At 39.9% G+C, this 27,895-nt stretch overlaps 1 protein-coding gene across 1 annotated transcript; it reads left to right on the plus strand.

The window, feature by feature from the left end:
- The first annotated feature begins 202 nt into the window (after nt 1-202).
- Nucleotides 203-26,583, plus strand: LBR (lamin B receptor). Its single transcript, XM_065679781.1, has 14 exons — nt 203-290; nt 9,564-9,744; nt 11,687-11,881; nt 13,363-13,446; nt 14,054-14,255; nt 14,839-15,035; nt 15,802-15,856; nt 17,394-17,588; nt 18,871-18,974; nt 21,039-21,164; nt 21,261-21,429; nt 23,085-23,165; nt 23,264-23,386; nt 24,121-26,583. Exons 1-14 carry the CDS (start codon nt 226-228, stop codon nt 24,279-24,281), a joined length of 1,938 nt encoding a protein of 645 aa, XP_065535853.1. The 5' UTR covers nt 203-225; the 3' UTR covers nt 24,282-26,583.
- Nucleotides 26,584-27,895: the final 1,312 nt, after the last annotated feature.

The raw sequence follows: 27,895 nt of genomic DNA on the forward strand, positions 1-27,895 counted from the left end.
ATGGAGAGCCAATGTTTTTATTCATTCTTTATACATATACATATATATGTATGAATATTTGGTATATACATATACACATAGACACATATACACGTGTACATGTTTGGGTTGTCACTTCAAAGGCTTTGGGTTCTGCCCCTTTTGCATTTGCCAAGGGTTTTGTTTGGTTTTTTCTTCCAGAGTGCCTTAATGATTCAGGGATGTAGCACAGTTAATGTGCTGGACATGAGGATCGAGGCCAAGTTTCTCCCTTCATCCAGGGCCCGTTGTCACACAGGAACGGAGGAAAGGTATGTTCTCTCCCTCCCATCCTGCGGAGATCCCAGATGGCTGCAGTGTCAGCTCAAGTCACTCCCTCCTTGGTAACCTCTAAAGCCTAGAGGATACTGGTTGAAAAGCCAGAAGCCTTCTGTGAAAGTACTTGTGAGTCATGGGGTATTTGGGAGGCGAGAGTGGCTTGTCTATGTGTTGTAAAGTAATGAAGTTTTCCATCTTTCTCTAGAATTAAAACCACTTTCTGTTTAAACATTTACAGTTCTTTAATGCACATACCTCTGACACATCTTAGAGCTACTCAGGAACACTGTAGCGTGTGTTTTCCATACGCCTTCAGGAAAGTGACTGTTTCAAAGGCTTACTGCTGGAGTAATTTAACAGTTGTGCTGTAGAAATGGGGAGGTAAGCAGCCCAGCAGAAGACACAGTAGCCAAAACTCTTATCTCAAGGCCCATTTCTTGGAGAATTGCATCAACTTCCCTTAGTCGAGAGTGAGCCTTATTTATAAATTCACATACAATACAGAAAAGGAAGCTTGTTGCAGGATTGTGGAGATCAAAGTTTCAATGTGTTTTTTTCTCCTCCTCCTGTTTCGAGAACTGAAGTCGCTGGCATGAGCCTGTGTCTCTCTCCTTGCTGAGCCCAGCACGGTTGATAGCCTTTGACATTATTTTAAAGCTGTTTCTAAAGATAAACACTTTGCAAAAGATCCCAGAATGCAAGTGCTCAACAGAACTCACCCAGGGCCACACTGTTAGTTAGCAGGCTGCTCTTTTACACAGGGTTCTAAGTGCCAGTTTCATGTGTCATAAACTAATATATAATTAGAAACTTCTATAGTCAAGGATGGAATCTCGGCCTTACTGAGGGCTGTATAAACAAAACCTCTGTACCAGAGGTTAATCCCAAATCTCCTGCTCCTTTTTAAAGAACTATTCTACTGCTGAAAAAATATGAATACAATTACATATACTAATCAAACCAGTCCCCGATGTGCCTGAGCACACTCGCATTCTTTAATCTCAACAACAGGTTTAAGAAGTCGATTGTCCTCTTTTTTTCAACAGCAGTTGGAGAAGCAGAGATGGTTTTTGTCAGTAATCAGAATTCAGTGTGTCTTCTCTCCCAGGTTATGCTGTGATCCAAAATAAACAACACATGTGGTCATCACCATCTACTTGGTTACAGCAGTGTCCTGAAGGCAGCTGCCAGCCAGGTTTCTTCTTCTCATGCAAACAGTAGAGGTATTTTCATTAGACAGGCTAGGATGCTTTGACCATATATAATACTAGAAAGAAGGAGAAAGGGAAAGCATATAGTGTGTGTATATATACTGTAATTCTCATAGTATATGCACATACCGTATGTACATATAGTTACATATATATAAATATATGTTTGGGGTTTTTTTAACAGAGTATGAAACCCCCACCTTACCGTGAGTCTTAGGGGTGTTTTCTTCTACAGAAGCAAAGGGCTAATCAGGAGAGGAAATAGAAGCAGATTACCCCACCCACCTCCAAAGCCTGTGCTAAAGCCATTTATCACAACAGGTCTCAACCTTCTTGGGTTGGCAGCTTTATAGGAGGACTCATTTGTACAACCTTCTCATGACACCTACAAAAAACAATGGTAAAATAACCTCAAAGGAACAATAACACTTGTCTTAAGCACAGAGATGGCTAGTTACGGTCTGCATACATGGGAATTCCCTGACAGCTAAGCTGAGGGACTGGGAAAGATACACTTTTACCAGATGTGTTGTAAGTATTTTCAGAGCTAAACAAATACAGGGGAGTTTGTGTTCAGCTCTTATTGCTGCAGTGTGTTATGGTTGTGTTTCCTGAATGTTGGTTTGGTGAATTTAACATGGGTTTAGTTCTGTGAAAGATAAAAAACCCCAAAATATGCATCTTATTACATTGAAAGAGATAAGTAGATGGACAGAAACAGTACAAAAATGAATGTAAGAACTTTATTTTTCTGGTCAATGTAACTTTAGTGATAATTTTGGTCTTCAAACTCTATTGGAATGAGAATGCTGCTGAGATGGGTCTTATTTTATGTGGCAGCCACAAACATTTGCATGTAAAATGAGAACTAGGAAGGGAAAAAAAGCAAGACAGGCATTGAATATACAAACATTATTGTGTAACAATGAAAAATAAAGGTCAAAGGTTTTATAGTAAAATAGAATGTTTCAGGAAGTGTTTACACATTAAACTAATTAATTAAAAGAAGACAGGTTAGATGTACCTTGAATTTAGTTCTGTAGACTTTACTTATACAAGGGCTCTACTGTGAGTCCTGAGTTTTCATACAGCATTGAGAAAGCATAACACAGTTATGAGACTATGGATCTATTACCTTAAATATCAGTACACACAGTAATAACAGTAATTCATGGTATCACAGGCAGCATTAACCTGGTTAATAACAGCTCAGGGGACTCAAATGGTCACCTATTCTGAACTGTAAGTCTTGGAATATTAACTCTAACCAATATCCCAGTGTTTTTACAAGTATCTTTTATTAAATTAAAGATAACTTACTACCTGGGGATCCTAAATGCAGTGCCTCCAGTCTTAGAGAGGTTCATCATTTGGAGAAAGGTCCTCCTTAAAGCCAACCTGTTCTCCAAAGGCCAGTCAGTGACAGCACTGAGATTTACAGAGTACAGATAATATTAAATTTCCACATAGCCAACTACTTTATATCTTCTCTTAAACTCAAGCAGTTTTTACTGCCAAGTGTGTGTCCTGAAGAGACATGAGAATCTTGGCTCTGAAGCAATTTCTCCTGGTCCTTGCTGGAGGAGAGTAAAATAATCCCATTTTTGGTTATCAGCATTGTTTTCCACTATTCTCCTGAGCCTTGTCACAGTTAACACCCACTGCCCAGTACTTTTTTAATGGCTTCTTCCCAAACTCCTGCCCCTTTTTCTACCTCCAGCTGAAGTGTATTTCAGAGGCAAGCATTAGAGCAGGAAAGGAGGCAGGCAGCCTTGGTGGGACCAGCACCAGAGCCCTCTTTGATTCTTACTGGAATCAAAAGGAGAGTCAAGGGTTTAATTTTGAAGGATCATCATCTTACAGGGACACGAGGGTAGTGTTCTCAGGTAGATGTGATATTGTACTGCTTAATATTTGTTGTTAAATGGAACACTGTTGGCCCAATAGCTTTCCAATCCAGGTTTATTAAACAATCCCCCAACCAACCCATTACTCTGAAGGCATGTTTGTTCTCTAAATGAGATTATAACTGAAAACCTTCATATTTAAACACATTAATTGTAGGCCTCCGTTGCCAACAGCATGAAGCAGGCTAATTCCAAGTAGTAGCTGCTGTAATTAAGACAGCTACAGAAAACAGTCCTTAACATCATAATTGTAAACTCTGCAATAGTAATAAAGCACAAATCTTAGTTGGCACCAAAAACATTCATTATCTGAAGCCAGAAATGAAGCTTCAGTTGCATTCTTTTGCACAGCAAGTTATCAAATGTCATTCAGATAAAATCTGATTGCCTTAATGCAACCGAAATACAAATTTATTCTGTGTTTATTTAAATCATGCTTAAACACGACTCTGGTTTGACTGGGTAACTGTTAATCTCATTTAGATGCCTCCTATTGCATCATGTAGTGAAAAGGATAATGAATGCCCAAGAAAATACAACTTGACCTATTTGGTATAAATAAGGGGGGATACAAAATGAATTGCCTGGGAAACTTAGAAAGTTTAAGGCCAAACTAGGCAGAATAAGGAGTAAAACCTATTTATTTCTCTTTTTCCCAGTTCATGTGGGAAGGCCCATTTCCTGCATTCATTCACTTAGGTAAGAAGCTTGCCATACTCTTAATCCAAACATTATAGGTAGAAACGTAAAAAAATAAACCCCCAAAACATCTTTGGGACGAGTTAAGCCCATGGTTACCATAGATCTTTATTGATGCCCGTTCGTTTTTGGTTGTGGGTTTTGGGTTACGGTTTTTTGCTTTGTGGTGATGTTATTGTTGTTTTGATTTTAATCTGAAGCTTTTGATGTGTCTGCGCCATTGCCAGTCTTCCGTATTGGGCCACAGTGGTCTTTTGGGGGAATCCGCCTTGATTTGGGAAGCTTTATTAGGCCTGAACGAGAGCTCTCAGCCTTATGTGTCTGAATTTAGGCTGTTTTGGTTGTCAACCAAATGAGTCTGCATTTAGGCTGTTTTGGAGGTCCATCAAGATTGTACAAACACAAGCCTTAAACTCACGCTTAAAGGCCTTAATCGCTCTTAAGATGCAAACGCTTGAAACAACCGACTTTACATTAAACCTCGCTCTGTGAGACAACTTGTTAACTTTCAAAACTTACTGCTCTGCCTGCTGAAGCATTTCTTAGACTTCCTGATTTCAAAACCTGCCAGGAACTCGAATACCCCTTTCTGGAAAAGGTGCCTCAAAGAGACACTGGTAACCACACGCTGCTTATTTTTTCCCCCTTTTTTATTTCTCTTGTGGACACAGCGAGTGTTTTACCACAGCTCAGCCTCGCCGGGTGCTGCCGCTGCCCCCAGTTGCACAGTCAGCACACCTCTCGCAGTCTTACTGCCCAAACCAGCGCTTGAGGCGGCCACACCACGTATGGAACAGCCCCGGTTTTGTTCACCGCCCCGCGGCGGGGCCTGCGCGGCGCAGGCGGCCTGGGGCGGTCCCAGCCGCCGTGATGGCGACCGCGATCCGTCCTGCCGCGGTCCCTCCCCAGTCCTCCCCTCCACCCGCCCCGTTATCGCTCCCCTCGCCCCCGCGGGAGGGCCGAGCCTCCCCGCTCGTCGCCTCACCGGGGCGGGCGACCGGCACGCCACGGGCGGGAGGACCGCGCCATCGCGCGGCAGCCAATAGCGTGCGGCCACCCACGATTCAAACGGCACGTCGTGGCCAATCGGAGCTGTTGGCGGGCGGGAAGAGGCGGGGCGAGGGGGCGGACCGTTGTGCCGCCGTAACCGTCGCTCAGGGCGGTTGTTCCCCTCAGCGGAGAGCGTCCGGCTGCCGCCGCTCCGCGGAAGCGCTTCCTGCCCTGCCCGGTGCGGGCGGGCGCCAGGTAAGGGGATGGCGGCACCGGCGCAGGCCGGCACCCACCCTCTCTCCGCCGCTTTCTCTGGGAGAAGCGCTGCGGCCAATCGCCGCCGCAACCTCTCTCCGCCCCCACGCGCGGGCGCCGGGCCGCAGCCCCGCTGCAGCCTCTCTCCCGGTGGGCGGGCGAGTGAGCGAGCCGCGCCCTTTGCCGCTGCCCGGCCCGTCCGCTGGGGACCTGGGGGTAGCGGGGTTTGTCTCCCCGCTTTGTTCGGGTTGCCGCCGTTCTCCTTTGCAGTGGCACCGCGTCGCCGGGCCTGGCGTGGGGGAAGGCCGCGGCCTGCTGGTGAGGCAGGGGTGCGCCGTGGGAGAGAGGCGGCCCGGCCCGGCCTGGCCTGGCCCAACGGGGCCCCTCCCTTCCCCCACGACCGAGGCTCCGCGCCAGGCCCGGGTCGGGAGCGCGGGCGGGGCGGGGCTGCGAGCCGAGCCTCCCCCCTCTGCACGTGTGTCCTTTCCTGTCAACACCGCCGTGGCCCTGTGCGGGGAGTTCAGGTTCCTGGCGCGCCGCGTCCGCTTTCGGTGCCTCTGCTGAAAGGCCTTTTTAGAGGGGGGAGTCTCTTTTCCCTGTCTGAGGATGGGCAGAGTTTTATCTTGGGCTGCGTTTGTGCTGGTGTTCAGTGGTGAGGCCAGTTCGGCTCTTTAGTCGAGGCAAGCTTGGAACAGTGGTAGATGCCTCCACCATTATATTGGTAGAGCTAGAAATGTGGAATGGTAATCCTGAAATGTCCTGCACACCCCGGTCTCCTGGGGAATTCAGTATTAATGGTGAATACTGGTGAACTGAATATTAACTTTCTGTATAAGCAGCTGTGTCTTGGGAGCCTTGATTGCCAATGTTTCCTTTGGTTTACTGCATTTCTTTTCTTGCCTTCAGCTGGCTCCCTTCTCTGACATACACAAGTTTATATCTACCAGTGGTGGGATGTCAGAATTGGAAAATAGAATTACTGGATATTTATGAACTTTGCTCTTCCAAGAGGGGGAAACTTTAGTGTCTTTTTTTTACTTCTTCTTAAAACTTGTGATGATGTGGTGTGATCTGTTAGTGACTGCAAGCTAGCAGTCTTTTTCTTCTTACTTTCTTGACAGAAGTGAAATATCTTTCCACATACCTAGTGAGAAGATTATTAAGAAAGACCAGAAATGGATATATGGGGCAATATGTTTCTCTTCCATGTTTCTCTTTAATTGCTTTTTTCTGGGTTGAGTCAGCAATAACTTTTTTTCTTGACCAGCTTTTAAGCTCCAGGGAGTTTTGAGTTAAAGGGGTAATGGGCTAAAACTTAAATAGGGGAAGTTTAGATTGGATATAAGGAGGAAATTCTTTACTGTAAAGGTGGTGAGGCACTGGAATGGTTTGCCCAAGGAAGTTGTGAATGCTCCATCCCTGGCAGTGTTCAAGGCCAGGTTGGACAGAGCCTTTGGTGACATAGTTTAGTGTGAGGTGTCCCTGCCCATGGCAGGGGGTTGGAACTGGATGATCTTAAGGTCCTTTCCAACCCTAACTATCCTATGATTAAATACATTGGCTTGGTATTGGATCCAAAATCTTTTTGAGCTATTTCCTTAGATTTCCCAAAGGGAAGTCATAGTGGTGCAAAAAGCACAAATTTCAGCTTGGGAGTAAGTGAATATACTTGTAATCAGGTGTCTGTACAGCACAGAGTTCATTGGTTGAAATAATTTTCTTTCAAGGTTGCTTGCATATGTATTATGAAGCCCTGGACATTAAAAAGTTTGTGTCTGGCAACTGTGAACATCGGGCTGATGCCAGCTGAGACCCAGAAAATTATCAGGGGTGTGTGTGGAGCTTGAAAGAGAGTAAATTAAAAATGTAATTAAAAAAGCACAGCTTAGAAAAGATCTTTATTTTTCTTGATGCCAGTAATGGATTTTGTTATCTGAACAGATTAAGACTGCCTTTAAAAGGTGTAGCCTTTTGAAGTGGGATTTAGGGAATGAGGAATGCCTCACAGGGGTGCAGAACAAGGTGGTAATTCTTGATAGGTCAAGAAGTGATATTTGCCTTTTTTAGTGTTTACTGATTGATCTCCTTAAGGAAAAAAAAAAAAGAAAAATAAATAGGTCTTTCAACTAGTAAGATTGTTCATTACTTTGAATCGCATTCTAGCATTTCCACTTGCTTAAATTCATTTATTATTCTGGACTTTGATATCATTGATATCGATCTCAGGCTGTCTTACATGACATGATTTAGCTTTGGGTCCTTCAAACATACTTTCCAACTTCTTAAAACTTCCTTCAGCTCCTTGGAGGAAGGGGAGGCTTTTCTGCCTTGAAAAAGAATTGAATCATCAGGTTATCTTTGGGCTGATTACACATTTGTGTGCAAAGGTCCTGGTTTTGAAGTTTGGCAGAGAATTGCATTTTCTTATCCCATGAAATTTTGAAGCGGCTGTTTTAAGTAAAAAAACATGAATTTTACATGTCCTTAGTAACAACTTTATGAAAAAGTGTTTCCCTTTTTAAAAAGGACTTAAACTCCAAAGATTCTGTTTTTCACCACTTTGTCCCAGGATCTGGCAGCTTTGTCCTGGTCAGGCTCTTGAGTTTACACATGATGCCTGAGGTGTTCCAGGTCAGGAGAAAGAAACAGTTGGCTAGAGTATAGGGTTGGAACTAGATGATCTTAAGGTCCTTTCCAACCCTAAGTATTCTGTGATTCTGTAAGTACAACAGCAAAGGGGAAATGAAGTCAGATCAGGTTCTTATATCTGCTGAAAGTGATGGCTGGACTTGGTGAAAGTGCAGAAAGTAAGAAGAAACAGGTAGAAGACAGTTGAGCTGGAAGAGCTTGTGCCTACGAGTATAAACTAGAACTCTTGATAACTTTTTTAACTGGCAAGCATCAGTGAAACAGAATGCTCCTTCAAATGTTATGCAGCGGAGGAGATGGCTGGATGTTTCTGTGTCACAGCAATTAGGAATATTACCAGTAAAATCCACATGAGGGGATTTTGCCAAGGTTTTGGTTTCTCCTTTGAAATTGAGAGTTACACAGGTGCAAAATGAAACAGCAGCAGCAGCTTCAGGAAATGCCAGAGTGAAAGTTTATTGAAAAGCCTCTCTCAGCCCCATCCCCCAGTGTGTTCTCAAGGTCTGGGATTGGATAGTAACAGTATTTATTTTTTTTTCTTGCCGAAGAATCTTAACTTTTCACTGTGGGTTAGTTAATGTGTAATGAATGAGCACCTAGTTAAATGTTTGGTTTCACCTGATTTTGTGGCTTCGTATTTATAGCGAACAAGTTAAAATACTTATTTGCTGGGTTGTTTGGTGTCATTTTCTTCCCTCTCCTTTCCCGTTTTCCTGTTCCCCCATGTTTATCACTCAGATGGTTATAATATGTAAATTAGTATGTATTTTACCTTAGTCTTTGAAGATAGCCTCACTTTGTGTTGAGACCTGGGCCACAGAAGTTCAGGCTATTCTTCTATGGATACCTGTTTTCAGAAGGCAATGACATATACCAAGGCACTTTTCAAAGACTTATACAGGACTTCTCTAAAGTTCTGTCTTCAAATGTGAAGATACAGTTGTGGTTTTCCCAGCAGCCTGGTATGGTGGACCAAGGGTGGTAGTTACTGAAACCATGTTTTACTAATATCAGGTAAAACCTCATGATGCAGATAGGGGCATGGAATTTGGTTTCTCAGGGTATTGTGTGATTGCTTTGGTGCTGTACTTTGGTTTGCTACAGGCCTCTGCTAAAGGCATTACATTCTTTGTGCTGAGTAGGTGGAAAAGAGGAAACATTCAACCCATACAGGAGCCTAAATTCTGGTGTTATCCAACTTTTGAGTGTTTGACATGGTAAATGGTGGAAAGTATGTAATGTGGCTGTGTGTATTGAATAGATTGGGTACTTCTTAAAATTTAGAAGTCATCACTTCAGTCATTTTTTTAGAACCACAGGAAAACGGGATTAGAGGATACTTAGATATCATCCCATTTACTTTTTCCCCTCTAGATTATGTAACTGCATCTGTAATTGTGGTCAAATACACATTTTGCCTACTTTTGATGGGCTCTGATGGAGATTGTATATCACAGTTGAATACAGGTCTAGATGTACTATTAAAACATTTGAATGTTTCTTTCATAACAACTGAAGTTTAGCTGTCATATGTATTGATTTACTTCTTTTCTAGGGATTCCTTTTGGAAAATGCCAAACCGGAGGTTTGCAGATGGCGAGGTGGTGATGGGCCGCTGGCCAGGAAGTGTCCTGTACTATGAAGTACAAGTGACTAGTTACGATGATGTTTCTCATCTTTATACTGTGAAGTACAAAGATGGGACTGAACTTGCATTGAAAGAAAGTGATATAAGAGTAAGTACATGTTTATGTAGTTACTAGTATTTATAACAGAAAATTATATTTATTTTCGTGGTGTAGATAAAATACAACTTATAATTGGATAGTCCCTTTGCAAGTTTTCATTAACTGTGTCTTCGGGGAATTGGTGCTAAATAATAGCATTTTCCTATGTGACATTTAAAGTAGAAGTCCAGAATGTTGACCCATCTAAAGAAGCATGATTGTTTTCTTTACAATGAACAGTGATATATGTGGGGAAAAGAACAAGTCAAATCCTTCAGGAGCTCTGTAGCATGATTGTTGATGAGAAATTGGTTTTGGGTAGTTTCTAAAGCCAGTAATCAGCGGGTGGTACTCATCTGACTTTTTTCCACTTACAAATAACAAAATCTGAAAACAAACGCAAGCATGTAGTCAAGGTTCAGTGTAAATCTAAATAGCACATGCTCTTTAGGTGCATGCTTAAAACATCTGTGAATAGTTAGTACTGTTTACGACCCCAAAAGTTTTGCCAACTGCTCCATTTGTGACAATTTAGATTCTTTGAGAAAGGGTCATGTCATACGTATATCCTTTTCTCAGTACGTATCTTCAGTATTTCATTTTTTGTTACTAGTAATGGCCTTTACAACTCAGTGTGCAAGTTTCATTTCAGTTCAAAATGTGATAATGCAGGAGACAAAAAGCTATTTGAATGTTTGCTGTAGTTGATTTTTAAGGCCTGTTCCAAAGCCTGCAGAAGTTCAAAACCAACTTGTGTGTCTTTATGTGAGAGATAGTTTCACTTTCTGGTGGCAGTGGACCTGCCCTGTAACTGGCCTTTTCTTTTGGAATAGATTGTTTCTGCCTCAAGGTAGACAACCGCTCTAACTTGTTTACCTTCATGTTAGCAAAGTCCAGCTGAGAAAATACCTTTCTTTGTTAAAAAAAGCATTTGTGCCTTATAGAAGTTGTGGAAAATTTACATGGGAAAACTAGCACTGTAGACTTCACAGAGAATTAAAACAACAGTTTTTGTGAAAACTGTTTAAGAAATTAGTTATCACTTCTAATTTAGTGATAAAGCTGACTTAGGGTTTTTTAGCGTTGATTTGAGCTGTGTTGCCTTAAACAGATCGTTGCATCTTGATATGCCAAATGTATTAATCAATCTAAGTAACTGAAATGATAACCATTTGTCATGGTTTAAGTCCAGCCACACAGTCTCTCTCTCTCACTTCCTCCCTCGCCGCTCCTGGAGGGATGGGGAGGAGAATCGAAAGAATGTAACTCCCACAGGTTAAGATAAGAGCTGCCCAGTAACTAGGGTATAACACAAAACCACTGCTGCTACCACCAATAGTAATAATGAGAAAGGAAATAACAAGGGGAGAGAATACAACCACTCACCACCCACCGACTGATACCCAGTCCGACCAAGCAGTGATAATGCCCTTCTGGGTAACTGCCCCCAGTTCTGCATCCTGGGCATGACGTGCTGTGGTATGGAATACCTCTCTGGTTAGTTTGGCTCAGGTGTCCTGTCTCTGCTTCCTCCTGGCTTTTGCTCCTCCCTGGCAGAGCATGAGACTCAGAAAGTCCTTGGTCAGACTAAACCTTACTTAGCAACAACTAAAAACATCAATTCATTTACTTGCGGAAAAGATTAAGAGGGTAGTACACTTAAGAGCTTAATGCTCATGCAGATAGCTTACATCCATATGCTGATTTCTGTAGCTTTGACAGCAATTGTCTGCAGTTGGAGATGGGATAGGATTGTCTGGGTGTTACCAACAGAATGACTATGCTGTAGCGGCTCTTTCTTAACAGCCTTTGCACAGCATCAGTAAAGGAGATAAGAGACAGTTCTGTAGAACTCTGTGCCAGAGTCCTTATCAGGAAAAAGAACCAAGTTTCTAAAATTGTTCTTTGAAACATCTAAGGTAAGATTTTGCTTTCTTCCCCTTTCTTTTAGTCCCAGTCAACATTCAAGCACAGGAAGAGCCAGTCATCTTCAAGTTCTCCCTCCAGAAGAAGTTCTAGCAGATCTAGGTCTAGATCTCCTGGTCGTCCAGCAAAAGGCAGACGTCGTTCTTCTTCCCAAAGCAGAGAACATAAAGATGACAAAAAGAAAACCATTTCAGAAACCAGCTTGGCTCCACTGGCATTGGTTGGTTGGTTTGTTTGTTCTTTGAGGGGGCAGGGATGTGTGTGTTGGATTTTTTTAGACGAACCTTTGCTATTTGAAAGATTTATGTTATGCAAACTGGGTTTATTATTGTAAAAGCTAGCTGTAGGTAATACCGAAGTCATTGTTAGCATATGCCTTATGCTCCCACTTGTGAAACAGGGCAAAAGAAGTTAGACTTCTTTTGAGATGTATTGATCAATGCATAGTAAGTATTAGAATTTGAAATAAAATGAGTTCTGGTTTCATACACAGTTCATGTGAGGTTTCTGTGGGAGAATTGCTGCAGAATTCAAGTGTAAAATATATATATGTATGTGGCCTTGCTGACTGATAATATTGCAGAACTGTTTTCATTATAAAAACTGCCCTGTAAGGATTTGGAAGCTTATCATATATTGTTATTATTTTTTATTTGTTTTTCAGTTGAAATTTATCGTGTTTGTTCTTGGCCTTTTTTGTGAAGGTTCTGGTGTTCTGTAAATGCAGAATAGCAGTGTTGATGTTTCGCTATTAAGAGACATTTCTTCTGCCTCTTGTGCCCTTGAGAGATAGCTTCAAGGGATACTTGTCTGAGACACAGTCCCTTGAACTGTAAATGCCTTCTGCTGATCTACTGAAAACAGATATGTTTTAGTTAAGTTTCAAGTACACTAGACCAGACAATCTAAAATAAATAGATAGGTTTAATTTAGTAAATTGCTACTACCAAAACATTCCTTGACACTGAAACTGTTGTGGTTTTTGTTCTGCAATGATCTCCTTTAGGTTGTGTGACCGAGTGCATAGCTTATGGACCATATGCTTGTTTTAAGTAGTTTGAAGCCAGCAGATATGCTTTACTTTGGACAAAAATGTCAAAATATCTTTGGTGGTTTTCTCCTGGCTTCTGATTAAGGGGTACAATTGATCAGTTGGTTGGTGTACACCTGGAATCACTTGGTCCTTTTCATCAAAGCTTACGCTGAAAGAAAATGAGTCCTGTCTTCCTAGGGATGTGTAAGGCAGACACATTTAAAGAATTTTTGTAAGACAGCTTATTTCCCAGGAAAAGAACTTGACGGGAAAACAAACTTTAAGTCCTACAAAGCACTGTTGTACATGGGACACTGAAATTGCCTCTGCTTTCCTAATAGCATTGTTAGTTATTTGGTATTTGGCAGTCCCTACTGCTGAGTTAAAAATACCATAGAAGCTGCATTCTGTCGTAGTGTCACTGTTAATACGGGGAAAGAAGAAAAATAAGATTAACCATTTTCTTTACTGAAATGATTTTTCCTCCCTTGTTTGTGAGCTGAAACTGTCCATACTGCAGATGGTGAAGCCGCTTGTTTTCCTGTGGAGAAAACTGGAGTAGTGGCAGTAGAAAAATAACTAGATAGTTACTGTTCTTAATTTTCATTATATACTTAATGCGGCTGTTATTTTCAGAAAGCTAAAACTGTGTTTTTTCTTGTAACCAGAAACCAAGTGAGAACAACACCAGAAGGTACAATGGTGAACCCGACAGTACAGAAAGAAATGACACATCCTTCGTAATCTCAGAGGTATGAACACTGTATTTACCCTTAGTCTGGTGTCACATTCTAACAGCTCTCTTGGAAATCCTTAGAAAAGAGAAATACATTCATCAAGGAGAAATAGAACGCAATGTAAAACTTAGAGGTCAAGTAAGTTTACTGTTCAGCCAAGTGAGTTCAGGGGAGAGGGGGATGAAGTTGTCAGAGTACTGGCTTTGTGTTTCTGTAAAACCCTCACTGATTACTTGTGTTCATTGCCATGCTTTTCCAGTATGAATGTTTGGCCTTGGAAAGTGGTTTATTAATTTATGTGTTTTTTTTCTAAGCCAAGCCATTTCTGATTGTTAGCTAATGCCCAGACTTAGAGTAGAAAGGAGAGGAGGAGGAGGGTGGAGATGGATGCCTCTGTTGGAACTGCTGCTGATACATAGTCATGGCCTAAGTGATCACAATGATCATTTAGGCCATGACTTAGGTTTTAGCAGTCTCTTCATATAAATGTATAAACTTAAGTACTGTATAGGAGTAGAGCACATTTTATAGTGAATAACGTCCTCTTAAATGTAAACCACTGAAGTACAATAGGTAATACCACTGGGAATTTTTTTAGTGAATTCCTTTTATTCATTAACAGCAAAAGTTGAAACCAGACCTGGAAATAGCGCGTGTGCTTGAACAGTACAGCTTGCGTCCAAGAAAAGAAGAAAAGAAAAAAGAAGAGATGTATTCAGAGAAAAAGATTTTTGAGACAAAAAAAGTAATTGAGAAAGCATCATTAAAAACAATTGAGAAAGCGCCATCAAAAACAAAGGAGCTAGAGTTTGGAGGAAGAATTGGTATGTGTGCAGATTGTCTTAAGAGTTCAAAACTAGTACTTTTCTGGTTTTACTTGCTGACCATACAGTTGTGTCAAGAACTCTTTGTGCAATGTTCGTACCCTGGATGCAGAATCTAGAGTCACTCACATGACAGTGCTTCAAGTAGTCTGTGCTGGTATTGGTGGCAGTCAGGAATTGTTACTACACTTGGTTCTCTTGTGAGATACAGTGAAGATCTTGATCCTTCCCTTGCACAGTGGGATTTTAATATTTCCAAATTAAACTTAATAAGTAACTATCAAAGTTCTTACAGTTGTGAAACTCAGCACTGAAGTACTTTTCATACAGTTTTATTGAACAGCTTTAAAGGGATGCGGTAGGCGTGATCCTTTGGTTTTGTTGTGTGACCTCATATGGAAGTGAGAAGAATGACTCTGTGACCCATTACGTGACTTGGGGATTGCTGCAGTCTTGCTTCAGGAATAGATAATGACAACCTCTTCTCTGTCACTGAAGTTAATACTGATATTTATCATTGGGACTGAAACTGTTCTTAATTTTCTGTGTTTATCTTCTCATACTGCATGATGCTTATTTACAGGGACCTTCACGCTGATATTTTTCCTGCCTGCTACTGTACTCTACCTGCTGTTGATGTGCAAACAAGATGACCCCAGTCTTATGAACTTCCCCCCTCCTCTCCCAGCACTTGAAAGTCTTTGGGAGGCAAGGGTGTTTGGTGTTTTTCTTTTGTGGTTTTTCCTTCAAGCTCTGTTCTACTTACTGCCAATTGGAAAGGTAAGCTGTTCACTAGCAAAGTTGGGTCTTTAGGGGTAATTAATTAGTGTGTTAGGCTGGAAGGTAGGGTATGTTCTTAATGCAGTGCATTTGAAAGCAGATGAATTAGTTTGCCATACTAAGCTAGAATATAGCTACTGCAGATTTCTGTAAGCTTAAAATAGCACAGTTTAGGAGTTTAATGGCTGTGCATTTCACAGTCTTACAGCAGAAAAGGCAGAAGGAGTTCAAATCAGAGCGTGGATAAAATCTGCCTGATAGAAACCTGAAATTCTTCTAGATTTCTGACTTCAAAATTGGCAAACTATTTGATACTCAGTTTCTTAGTGATATCCAATGTTTTGGAATGTAATCTTCACTTACAGGAAGCTATTAATCTCTCTGGTCATATGTACATCAGGCAGATGCTCCATTTCCCTCATTTTGTGACTTGAGGGACACTGGCAGATTCTGAAAGAATGCTACAATAAATAGATCATTTACTCATCTTGTTCTGTTGCTGTACATGTTTAGAGTGATTGGAGCCGCTGTTTTCTTGAGACTGGTTAGGAAGAGTTTTTTTTATGTAAATGTTTCAAAGAAGGACTGTTACCCTTTTGCTATGCAGAGTATGCTTTTGAGAGCAGTACCTGATTTGCAGATTTGAAAATGTCTAGCTGATTACCTTGATTAAATCTCTTTGTGGTGGAGATGTGCTTGATTAACCTCCCCTGCCAGTGTTCTCAGAAAGTACTTTATTGAAACGCTGCTGTTTCATTCTTCCTAGGTTGTAGAAGGCCTGCCTCTTTCAAATGGAAGGAAACTGCAATACCGGATAAATGGTAAGCAGGTTGCATTGCTTCTTCTGAAGGTTGATGCCACTGGCTGATTCGCAGTACTCTGTACCATAAAACACAAATGATGAAAGATACATTCTGTGATCAAACTAGGTATGTCTAGATGGTCCTGGATGTCTCCCATTTACAGACTAACAAGAAGTGTGCTGTAATTGATTTACTATGTTCTTATTCTTGCCTGGCAAAGAACAGTTTTGAGTCCTTATTCAGATCTGTTTTCACTTCTTATGAGTAAGGCAAGTTTTTCCACTAGGTTTAGAGTACAGTTTAACATATTTCAGCAGTGCTGGTTTTTCAGGCTTAAATAGAACAGTGTTCTTTGATGCCTTGCTGGTATTCCAGACTACCTATTTAATTGATTAGTCAGTTCAAGGACACTGGTGGTAGTGAATCCAGATGTTATATTAAAACGTTGAGTGGGGTTTTCTTATAGTAGACTATTGGGTCATACACCATTTTAAAGATGGTGTATGCCCTCACAGATGTAGAGTGACTTGCATCCTGTGGGGGTGAGTCATATTAAAGCTGCCTCATAACTTCGTTCGTTTTGGACCTCTGTCTTTAGTACAGGCGTACTACTGTGAGGTTTTTTCCTATATTCTGATAGAGGGATGAAATAAGCTACGTGATCTGGGTGTTTTAAAAAAGAAAGGAAAAAAGGAAAGGGAAGAGGTCATCATCTTGCTGCTTCAAAGGGTAATTCTCAAAGCAACTTTGAAAGCCTTCTTGAGGAAAGGAAGACAACTAGTGACAGGACAAGAGGCAGTGGGCACAAGGAGGTTCCATGTGAACATCAGGAAACACTTTTTTTCCACTGAGGGTGATGGAGCACTGGCACAGGTTGCCCAGACAAGTTGTAGCATCTCCATCCTTGGAGATATTTAAAAGCTGTGTGGACATGGTCCTGGGCTGCAGGTGACCCTCTGTGAGTAGGAGGGTTGGACTAAATAAGTTCTGGAGATCCCTTCTAACCTCAACCATTGTGACCCTGTGAAAGGGTTTGTAGAAAGTACTTGGGTGAGGGCTGTGTAAAACTGCCTGGGCATCATGCCATTCTATGTGATTTAATACACTACAAAAGTTTTGTGCTCAAGTTTTTACTTGATTATTTATTTGAAACCTTTATTTACCACTATCAAGGTATACATGAAGATAACAGTATTTTCTTCTTGAAGTTACCTACTATCGTTTTCCAGTACTAGCATAGGCATCCATTTTCCCACTACAATCTGAAATGGGATCTTACCTTGTAAAACATGTGGTTGTACTCAGTGTCCCTGCCTCTTACCTTCTTGATGAGGAGCACAGGAAATTTCAGGGCTTAGATTGAATCTCTTCGGTATATTGCTGTACCCCAGAAATCTGAACCTGAAGAGCATGGGATTTGTAAGACACTATTGGAATATGGACAAATTTTGGGAGGTGTACAAATGCAGGAATGCTGGGCTGGGCTGGGCAGGCTCTACTAGAGTGATTATTTTAATTTGCACTAATATGTCTTTTTTTTGTTTACATCCTTTAGGGTTTTATGCTTTTGTTTTGACTGCTGCAGCTCTTGGAACTTTATTATACTTCCAATTTGAACTTCATTATCTGTATGATCACTTCCTGCAGTTTGCAGTGTCAGCTGCAGCTTTTTCTATGGCGTTGAGCATTTACCTGTATATTCGGTCCCTGAAAGCACCTGAGGAAGAACTGGCCCCAGGTGGAAATTCTGGTGAGTTAGAAATATTTTGGATCATTTCTTTCCAATTATTTGCTACAGTTTCATTTTTATAAATGAAAGGCTTAGGTTTAGGCTGATTATTATATTACTGTTGATGTCTACTTGCAATTAATATAAAATGCATGTTGCATGTTTAATAGCAGGTTTTTGTGCACACTTGGATACTGTAAAGTGTAGTTGGATCATCTTGAGTACCTTACACACAAACATTTTGGCTGCTCTAGTCCCTTAGAGATGAGAGGACAGTTCCTTCCTTTCTGTTATCAGCATTTGGCTTGTCTCGTTTGCTTCATAGTGCCCCTGCCAGTGGGCCTTCAACAGCAGGGAATGCAAAGGAAAACCGAAAGCTGTAGATGTTTTGGCAGTGGGAAGTCAGGTACAGAACTTGAAATTATGAAGCTTAATTTTGCTGTGCACTTGTTGGTTTCTAAAAGTACCCTTAAAAAAATCTGAATGGAGTTTCCAAAAGAAATTTTGATTCAGTCCTGAGACCGCCTGCTTAGAAAGTATCAGTTCTATGCAGATGGTTTTGTAGGACAAGGATAGACTGGCATTACATATTAAACAGACTGCTTTTAAAAATGGTCATAGAGCGGCTAAGAAAGGGAGTTTATGGACAGACCATTTAGTGCATTAAGATGAAGTATTCAGAAGTCCTTAGTTCCTTCGTCAGTGCAGCTTGTATGTGTGTGAAGGGAAATAAGTGATCATAAATTGCTTTGTCTTTGAAAATGCAGTTCTAGTCTCCGTAAGTGGCATAGTAGCTTTCTGTAAGTGTTCTGCAAAGTGCTTGTTCATTAACTTAGTGCAGGATATCTTGAAGTCCAGGTACTGGGTCTTCCTTCTTGTCCATCTCCTTGATGACATCTGAAGGAATGTCACAGCTAAAGGAATTCTTGCTCGCAGAGAAGACTGTCAAAGTAGGAGGAAAAGTAGAATTACTTAATGCCATGAGACCACATTCATGGGAAATGCGATGCGAGGTTCAGGATAAGGCTGAAAAAAAAAAAAAGAAACAAGTGTCAAGAAGAAATAAGACTGCAGTAACTTCTGAAGTGTTTACTCCTAATAAATAAAACATATGGGCCTCTGAAAATATAATCCATGTGGGTTGTGCTTTGTGTTTTGCATATACTCTTACATTTTTCTTGCCTATCTAAAGGATTTTTATGTATGAGAGAACTGTAATAGAAAGTAGGAACTTCCTTATGGGAAGGAGTGTACTGACAGGTAAAAAGAAGAATATTGCTAACAAAGACTGTGTTATCTGCAGGGTATTTTGTTTATGACTTCTTCACTGGACATGAATTAAACCCTCGTATTGGCAGTTTTGATCTCAAATACTTCTGTGAGCTGCGTCCAGGATTAATTGGCTGGGTGAGTCAGTAATCTTAGTTACTTTATTCACTTAAAATTTATTATGCAAATGGGGCGTTCATATATAGATATATATTTTCTTAGATTTTATTTTTTCTTACATATATATATTTTATATAAAAACAGATAATACATGCTTATGTGTATATAGTATATATAATTATATAGAAAACTATTGTATATAAGTAAAATGTAAAACACATTTATATTAATACAAATAAGTATATTTTGTTGATATAAACACAATTTTTCTGTATATACTTATATCTATTTTATCTATAACATCTGAAATACATGTATATATGTGTATTTAATATATATATAAATACATATAAATGTATATGCATATATGAAATATATACAGGACTATATCTTTATTATATGTAGTCTACATATAAAATATATAGATATATATACACAGATGGATATCTATATATCTGTAGTTATAGATATCTATATAGATACATATGTAGATATCTAGACAGATATAGATACATGTATATATTATTTAACAGATTATCTACATATAGATAACATATAATGTTCATATTTTATATAGAGATACATACTATGCTGGAATTCTATAATTTAAAATGCATATAATATTCTAGTATAATAGATATAAAGATACGTATTTTTATACATCTAAGTATATAGATACATATACATATATAGATAACTATATATGTAGATATATCTATATACCTATATATAGAGATATTTATTATCTATATAGATAATATGATACATATTGTCTATAGAGATACATCATATATTATCTATATAGATAATACTGTCTATAGATATATACTACCTATTTTATCATATATAGTATATAATAAGTATATATTATATATAATATTGTATATTATATATAGAGATACAGGTATTTATATATCTATGGAGATACAAGAATATATGATATATTTAAAAATATACAATATGTATAAAAGACATAATGTAATGTAAAATATATATCTATATATGTAACTATATCTCTATAGAGATATATATCCATGTAGCTATATATAGAGAGATATATAGATACATAACATGAAATATATTATTAAATATATTGAATTATATTTATATAAATCTGTATACGTAGATATATGTATATATATTATTTTATGTTGGATCTATAATATATCTTATATACTTTATCTATAATAGAGATCTATAAAAATATAAATATATATCTAGAGATAGCATAGCTAAAAATCTATATTATATATAGATTATATCTCTAGAATGTATAACGTAATATATACTATATAGCTCTATCTGTAGATGGATCTATCTGTAAATATATAATATATCAAATTTGATATTTATAGTTTATTTTATATCTATCTATAATCTCTATAGAGATGTATAGATGTATGTTGCCCAGGGAAGCCCAGGTTGGACAGAGCCTTGGGTGCCATGGTTTAGTGTCAGGTGTCCCTGCCCATGGCAGGGGGGTTGGAACCTTATGATCTTAAGGTCCCTTCCAACCCTAACTATTCTATGATTCTATATCTCTATATATGTAATATATAAAATATATTTATGATATATAAATACAGAAGACATGTATTAATAGATATATTCGTTTATAATAATATGGAGTATATGCACATATCTTTATATATATTTTATATAAAGAATATACATACACACATATACACACACACATAGATATGTAGGTTTGGTATTAAGGATACAGTATGTATTCATAAACAGGAAAAAGCACTTAGAAACAGTTTCATGTTGCCAGAGTTTTAATGACCATTTTTTTACGCAATTTAGGAAAAATTCTGCATTTTAGCTTCCTTGGTTTATGGGAAATGTGAATCCTTCTGAAAGCATTCATGTGTTGAGGTTATACAGCTTCAGAAACGTAGTTAGCTGCAAACTGTGGCTTGTGAAATAAGTTACTATGTTTTTACAATCTAAACATAGGTCAAAGCTATCTGTATTAATATGTCCTTATTAATTAATTGTCCAAATTAATAGAAGTCTAACAGAAGAGACCACTGTCCTCTACATGGAAAACTTATAATGAAATGTTTTCTAAACTAGGTTGTTATAAACTTGGCAATGCTCTTGGCGGAGATGAAGATACACAATCAAAGCATGCCATCTCTGGCAATGATACTTGTGAACAGCTTTCAACTTCTGTATGTGGTGGATGCTCTTTGGAATGAGGTAAATGACAATCACACTGAACTGTTGGCATTTCTAATTATAGTGTTACATGAATGAAGTCCTGTACTTTCTAAATTCTTTCCTCCTTGTTTCTAGGAAGCCGTTTTGACTACAATGGATATTACCCATGATGGATTTGGATTCATGCTTGCATTTGGAGATCTGGTGTGGGTTCCATTTGTCTACAGTCTGCAGGCCTTCTATTTAGTTGGTCATCCTACTGCAATTTCTTGGCCTGTTGCTGCTGCAATCACGATTCTGAACAGTAAGTTACAGTAAATGTTTTTATTACCAGTAGTAACCATGTAGGACTGATTTTCTGGTTTTGAGTTGTAAGGTGAAGCTTTAGCTGCGATGCAGTGATTACATTTTCTGCATTACCATAGGTGGTGGAAGCATGTCTCTGGCAACAAAGAATGTAATAAACTTTTATTAATGAAGTATAAACAAGACACCCAGTTGCTCTGTTGAGGGCCATCTTTAGATGGATGTCATCTGGAGTTTCAGAAGTGACTCAGATGTTTTGAATGAAGTGCCTTTTAGAGTCAGTCTATGTAACTCTTCTAAAAAGGAAGTCAATACCATGTTAGTAATGCTTTACTGAACCTAGAGTAAAAGAGGTTTTTGTTGTTTAACGATTTGCATCTCCTTTCCTGGTGCCCATAGTTACAGACTCATATCAACAGAAAGCATCTCCTTTTATCTAGCAAGTGCTTTGAGAAACAGTCTTGCACCTTTAGGAGACCTTAAATTTCCACCAATAGGGCATTGCAGTTTGTCGCTTTGTCTAAGTAGTAAACCTTTGTCGTGGTTTAAACCCAACCACAAACCTCATCCACTCACTCCCCCCCTTTCTTGCCCTCCCCCTGCTTCTGGAGGGATGGAGAGGAGAATCAAAAAGAATGCAACTCCCACAGGTTGAGATAAGAACAGTTTAGTAACTAAGGTATAACACAAATCACTACTGCTACCACCAATAATAATAATGATAAAGGAAATAACAAGAGGAAAGAATACAACACCTCAACACCAGTTGACCAATAACTCGCCCCACTCCCCCCAGCCAAGCACCGACTGATACCTTCTCCAACCCTGCAGTCCCCCTACCCCTTCCGGGGTAACTCTCGGTTACATCCTGGGCATGACGTGCTGTGGTATGGAATACCTCTTTGGTCAGTTTGGGTCAGGTGTCCTGTCTCTGCTTCCTCCCAGCCTCCCCTCCTCCCTGGCAGAGCATGAGGCTCAGAAAGTCCTTAGCTAGACCAAACATTCGAGCAGCAACTGAAAACATCGGCTTTATCAGCACTGTTCCAAGGCCAAAAGATCAAAACACAGCACTGTACTAGCTCCTAAGAAGGAGAAAAATGACTGCTGCTGCTCAACCCAGGACAACCTTAAAGGAAGCTTTTGTAAAAGTGTCAAAGAATTCCAACACCTGGAAAAAATACATATATACATATGAGAAATACAACATCTTTTCTGCATTGTCAGGGTGTTTTTTCTTTATTCGCTTTATCTGAATTATGTTGTGATCATGCTTTTTAATATTGTAAATAGTTGGTCAATCTATGGCGTAGGCACTGTAGCAAATACTGGGCTGCTCGTAGAGCTGTTGCAGCACATCACCTTATGTGAATTTCAAACCCAAGTTTATATTAATCAACTATAGGTCAGACATAAAAGCAAAAGTAGAAGTAAAAATAAAGGTTCTCCAAAATGGTAGATGTAATGTGCAAAAGCATATAGAACACAGGTTTCCAATAGCATTCCTGTCTTGTTAGAGCTCTGAGAACCAGAGAACATCAGTTACCTTTCCTAAGGAAAAGGCTTCAGTGTAATGAGAGTGGCAGAGAGCATGCAAGAGCTTTTGCTGAAGAAAACTGGAAAATACTGAAAATGCCAAATACTGTTTCTTTTCAGGTATTGGCTATTACATATTCCGTAGTGCAAATTCCCAGAAAAACAGTTTCCGAAGGAATCCAGCAGATCCCAAATTGGCCTGTGAGTGCATTTCGTATTTGTTCAGTTGCTACACAACGCATCTTTGTAGTGTTTAAATACATGTTTCAGCTGTGTTGACTACAATACTCTATTCACAGATCTGAAATCTATACCCACTGCAACTGGGAAAGGGCTTCTTGTCACAGGCTGGTGGGGTTTTGTTCGTCACCCGAACTATCTCGGTGATATCATCATGGCTCTGGCGTGGTCCCTCCCCTGTGGTAAGTTCCTGAAGCTAAGATGGATTTTGTTAACAATGCTGGTGTGTTTTAGCATCTGACTGGGTCTGAAATGCAGAGTGGTAATTATTTCAGATGATAAAACCTGTAATGAATTGAATGGTGAATTTCTCTGGTGTAAGCTTAATGCAACACCTCTTTTTCCTTTACATCTTATCCTTTATATCTAACGGTAGATTTGACATCTCCCACTGTATATTTGACTCTTGTGCCACTTCATCATTAAGTAACAATTGAGCTTGCTAATAAGCTGTTCCTTACATTTTTTAAATGGCTTTGCTAAAGTGTTGTCATATCTGCTGGCTCATGGCTAGTCTTTCACCTACAAGTCAAGCAGTGTGCTCTGAGCAAAGACAGTTACCATCTCCAGCCAAAATAGAGAGAACCTCATGGGGCTTGTGTGGGGCAGCTCTGTGCTTGTAGGGGTTTACCTAGTTCTCTGGTTTTGATAGCTAGAGAACTTAAAATATGTGACAACTTTGCGTGTGTTAAGTTGGTAAATTCTGAGACTGAATTTTAAGGATTGTTTTCTGGGATTTTTGGTGGGTCATTCTCTGCAGGTAAGTATGTCACATTTTGCACTGTCCTGTTGAGCTTTTGATGCTTTACAATACGTAAGATGCTTCAGCCTGTGACAAGTATGTCACCAGCTCAGTACATGTTAATAGCTAACATTTCATTGCTGTACCTAAAGAGACTCTCACTTTATTCTGCAGGGTTTAATCACATTTTACCATATTTCTACGTTATCTATTTCATCTGCTTGCTTGTTCATCGAGAAGCTCGTGACGAACATCACTGTAAGCAGAAATACGGCTTGGCATGGGAAAGGTATTGTCAGCGTGTACCATACCGCATATTTCCTTACATCTACTAGAGCACTCCAGATGCCCGATTTGCAAATTCCTTCTAAAGTTAGTTTCTTTGCAAATAAAAATATACCTCTTACCTTTGCACTTGGTCTGTTTGTTATTTAGGCTTTTAAAAACAAACAAACAAAGGTGACCAAACAGTGGAGTGCATCAACAGCTATTTACAAGTAATCTTAAAATGTGAGTTATGGGAACTGACTGTCTGTGACTTCAATTTTTACCAAAATTGTGAATTTTAAAAAGTCTTGGAGCCCTGATCTTTCCAGTTAAATTTTATCTAGAATCCTGAGTTTACATTTTTTTATTGCATTTAATTAAGCACTGTGATGTAAAGTATATTATTTTCTTAAAACAATAAATAACAGAAATTCCATCCAGTTCATTTTTTGCTGTTGCTTGTACCATCTAACTTCAGCTGTCTGACTTAGTTGCCTGAACTGAAGGAGCAGCAGGGTCTTTTGGTCGGTGGAACTGGGAGCAGAGGATTTGACCCATGTGAGGGGCCTGTGCTTATTGTCAGTGCTGCCCTGCAGCCCCGGGCCAGAGCTGGCACAGCTCAGCTGGGTGCTTGTCTGCCTCCTGGCTTTTCATTACTGGGATTTTTTGGTCAGGGAGGCTCAGGTGACCCCTGTACCTGCAGAAGGGACAAAGGGATGGGATGGGAGTGGGAGGAGAAGTAAAGGGGCACAATCATCCCATCCCATCCCTGCATTCTTGAGGCAGTTTCAGACCAAGGGGGACTCCTGGCAGCACCCCTGACCCTAGAGAGAAGCCACGCTGCTGGCTCAGGCTCCTGAAGGTAGATGATACAAACACTTGTTCCAGCTGTGGGCAGAGCTGTGGAAGCGAGTAGCAAACCCTACTCCTGCACCTGGTGGTGAACACAGGGTAGCAAAAGGTGCAGGAAAGAACAAAATGACCACAGTTGGCTGCTTCTGATCTCTGTATATGTCTTAATGTACCATAGCGTTTACCATGTGTGTATAATAGAGCTTCCATGTTTTTGCTGTACAGTCTTTCTGGATTTGAAAAGGCGATAGCTTTGGGGTTTTTTAGGAACAGGAGATACCAGTAACTAAATCCATTTCCAGTACTTTTTAAAAATATGCTCATTGAATAAAAAAGGTTTTTTAAATTAATGTATTAATTCTGAAACCAATTGAAATGGTCGCTTAAATATTTGTACTGAAAGAGATGCTATGAAAATATAGGACATGCTCCTCAATCCAAAGTTGGGGTTTTTTTCCTTTTAATTTGGCATTGCTACCTCATATGTAGGTTTTGCCTTTTGTACTGTTGCGGATAGAGAAAATGGCTATTTTTTGCTATTGCTATTTAAAACAACATTTTTTTACATGAGCCTGTGGTTAAACTCAACCACTTCCTAATATATTTTTGTATATATTTGACTTTTTAACTAATGTATGTGTTCTAGTTACTAGTAGCCGTGCTCTCTGGCTAACTGGCTGTAAATCAGATGCCTTCGCAGTATTTACTTCACAAGTAGAATAATTTGACTGAAATAATCTTGCATTAACTAACTTTTATTGTCATCACACTGAGAGCTTTTCACAGACCTCAAACAGGAGGTTTTATAGCACAGAGTGTCCAGGACAGCTTAGTAGAATCTTAACTCCAGCGCATGTACTTGTATGCTTGCAGGAAGGTTCCTAATAAATGGGAATGTTGCTGTTACTCATCAATTATTTTCAGTTCTTTTTAAATGTTGATGTAATTGAAAACTATCACAGGATTTTTTTAAATAAAAGAACCCTCTATTTTGTACACAGGCATCTTTTTAAGGAGAATTGTACATTTGAAGTGTAAATAATGTAGCTTGATTGTGACAGTTGCCTCCAAAAATCTGTAATGGTGGTGTTGTAAGGGAAATGTTTTAAGACAAGTACTTTGGTTCCTGGTCTAAGATAGCAGTGCCTGTAACAAGAGTGAGGAGCTGTCACTCCTGTGCAGTAGCAGATTAAACTGGGCTATGCTACCCAAGGGATTGATGGGAAACAACAGAGCAATCATCCAAACACCCCAGCCTGCAGCTGGTGGATCAAAGTGTACTGATGCGGGGGCAATTGAACCCCTCACTGTAAAGCAGGGGGGCTGCTGCCATCCCAGTTTCATCTGTTGCCACACAAGGCTGCTGAAATGTAACGCGGAGCCCTTTTCTTTCAGAAACAGATTTTGACCAATGGTAACTTCTCTCTATTTACATGCTGAATTTATGTGAATTTGAACTTGAAGTAATTGTTTTTACTACAAACAAGCTATAAACTGAAATAAAGCTTTTGCTTAAAATTTAGTGCCTTTTTTTTTCCAGTTCGTCGTGGGCTATAAAAAAAGATTTACCTGACAAAGGTGCGTGTTTGCTGAAGTTCCTTTGGTGTCTGTGGGTGTGGGCTGAATGTTACAAGCGTTTGTTAGAAGCTTGTGGTGCTTCTCTTTGCCTGCCTGGGCACTAATGAAAGGAGGGCTGCATTTAAAAGGTGTTCTCTGTTTTCTTCCTTCTGCTTCTCTATATGCAAAAGTTTATGGAGCCACCAACAGCTACTTTGCTCATCTCTCTGGACCAAAGAAAATCCAAGTGCTAAGAAGTAGGTGGCATGGCACGGGTAGGGAAAGCTGGCTCAGAACCACAGTGGACAGCAACTTCTCACGTTAGGAAAAACTTACCTGTACCGGGAAAGATGATGGCTTCAGATAAATGCAAATCTCACCACTAACCGTGTCTGAGAGCTTCCAGTGTCAGAGCCGGCACAGCAGGGCCCTTGCTTGTGTGACTCCTTGACTCCATCCTTGCTCACGTGGTAGACTGATGCTGTCACGCCAGAGGTGGTGGTGCCCTTGGTCTTAAAGGGGGCAAGGCTCACCCATTGCTTCCTTTTGTTCCTACATGAAAATTACCTGTAAAAAGACAGAATTGACACTTGGGTTTGCCTGGTTTTACACTGTATTTTTTTTTCCCCACAGCTTCTCCTGGAAGTCAGAAATGAAACCATTTCATGTAGTTGCGGGATAGAGCTGAAGGGAAATCAATTTTGTGCTGATTTGACCTAACGCAAACAAGACTGTAGGAAATCTAACACGTAACTAAATGACCACTCATGGTAATTTTGCCTCAGAAGGTTACTTACCAGAGGTAATACTACACATGTTTGTGTAAATTACAACAGCTCATTAAAACCTTACCAGAAGCACAGTTCTTGCCTCATGTGGAGCAAAAGCTGTCCCAGGGAGGGTGTGAAACCTCTCCAGTGTGGGGCTGGAGAACATCTTGCACTGTCTGTGTATAACCAAAACCTCCAACGCTGTTCTCTCATAGAAGTTCCCTAAAATCACAAGAAAATAGTGCTTTTCTGTTTGTAATATTTCAGAAACGCACTGCCTTCCGTTTGGTTTGGGGTTTTTCTGAGGAGTTTGAAGCATCAGTTCTACCTGTTGGAGAACTACTGTAAACAATACCGGCGTTGTGGAGTACCAGGAGAAAAGCAGGTCCTGCCCATCATGGGAGCAGGGATACCTCTTGAAGACTGAGGTTGCTGAAGGGGTACTCCGGCTGCTTATTTGTGTGTGTGGTTGGCATTCACACCATCCGTCTTTCTCCTCAGAA

The sequence above is a fragment of the Lathamus discolor genome, chromosome 5 (assembly GCF_037157495.1).
Source record: "Lathamus discolor isolate bLatDis1 chromosome 5, bLatDis1.hap1, whole genome shotgun sequence".
Lineage (NCBI taxonomy): Eukaryota > Metazoa > Chordata > Aves > Psittaciformes > Psittacidae > Lathamus > Lathamus discolor.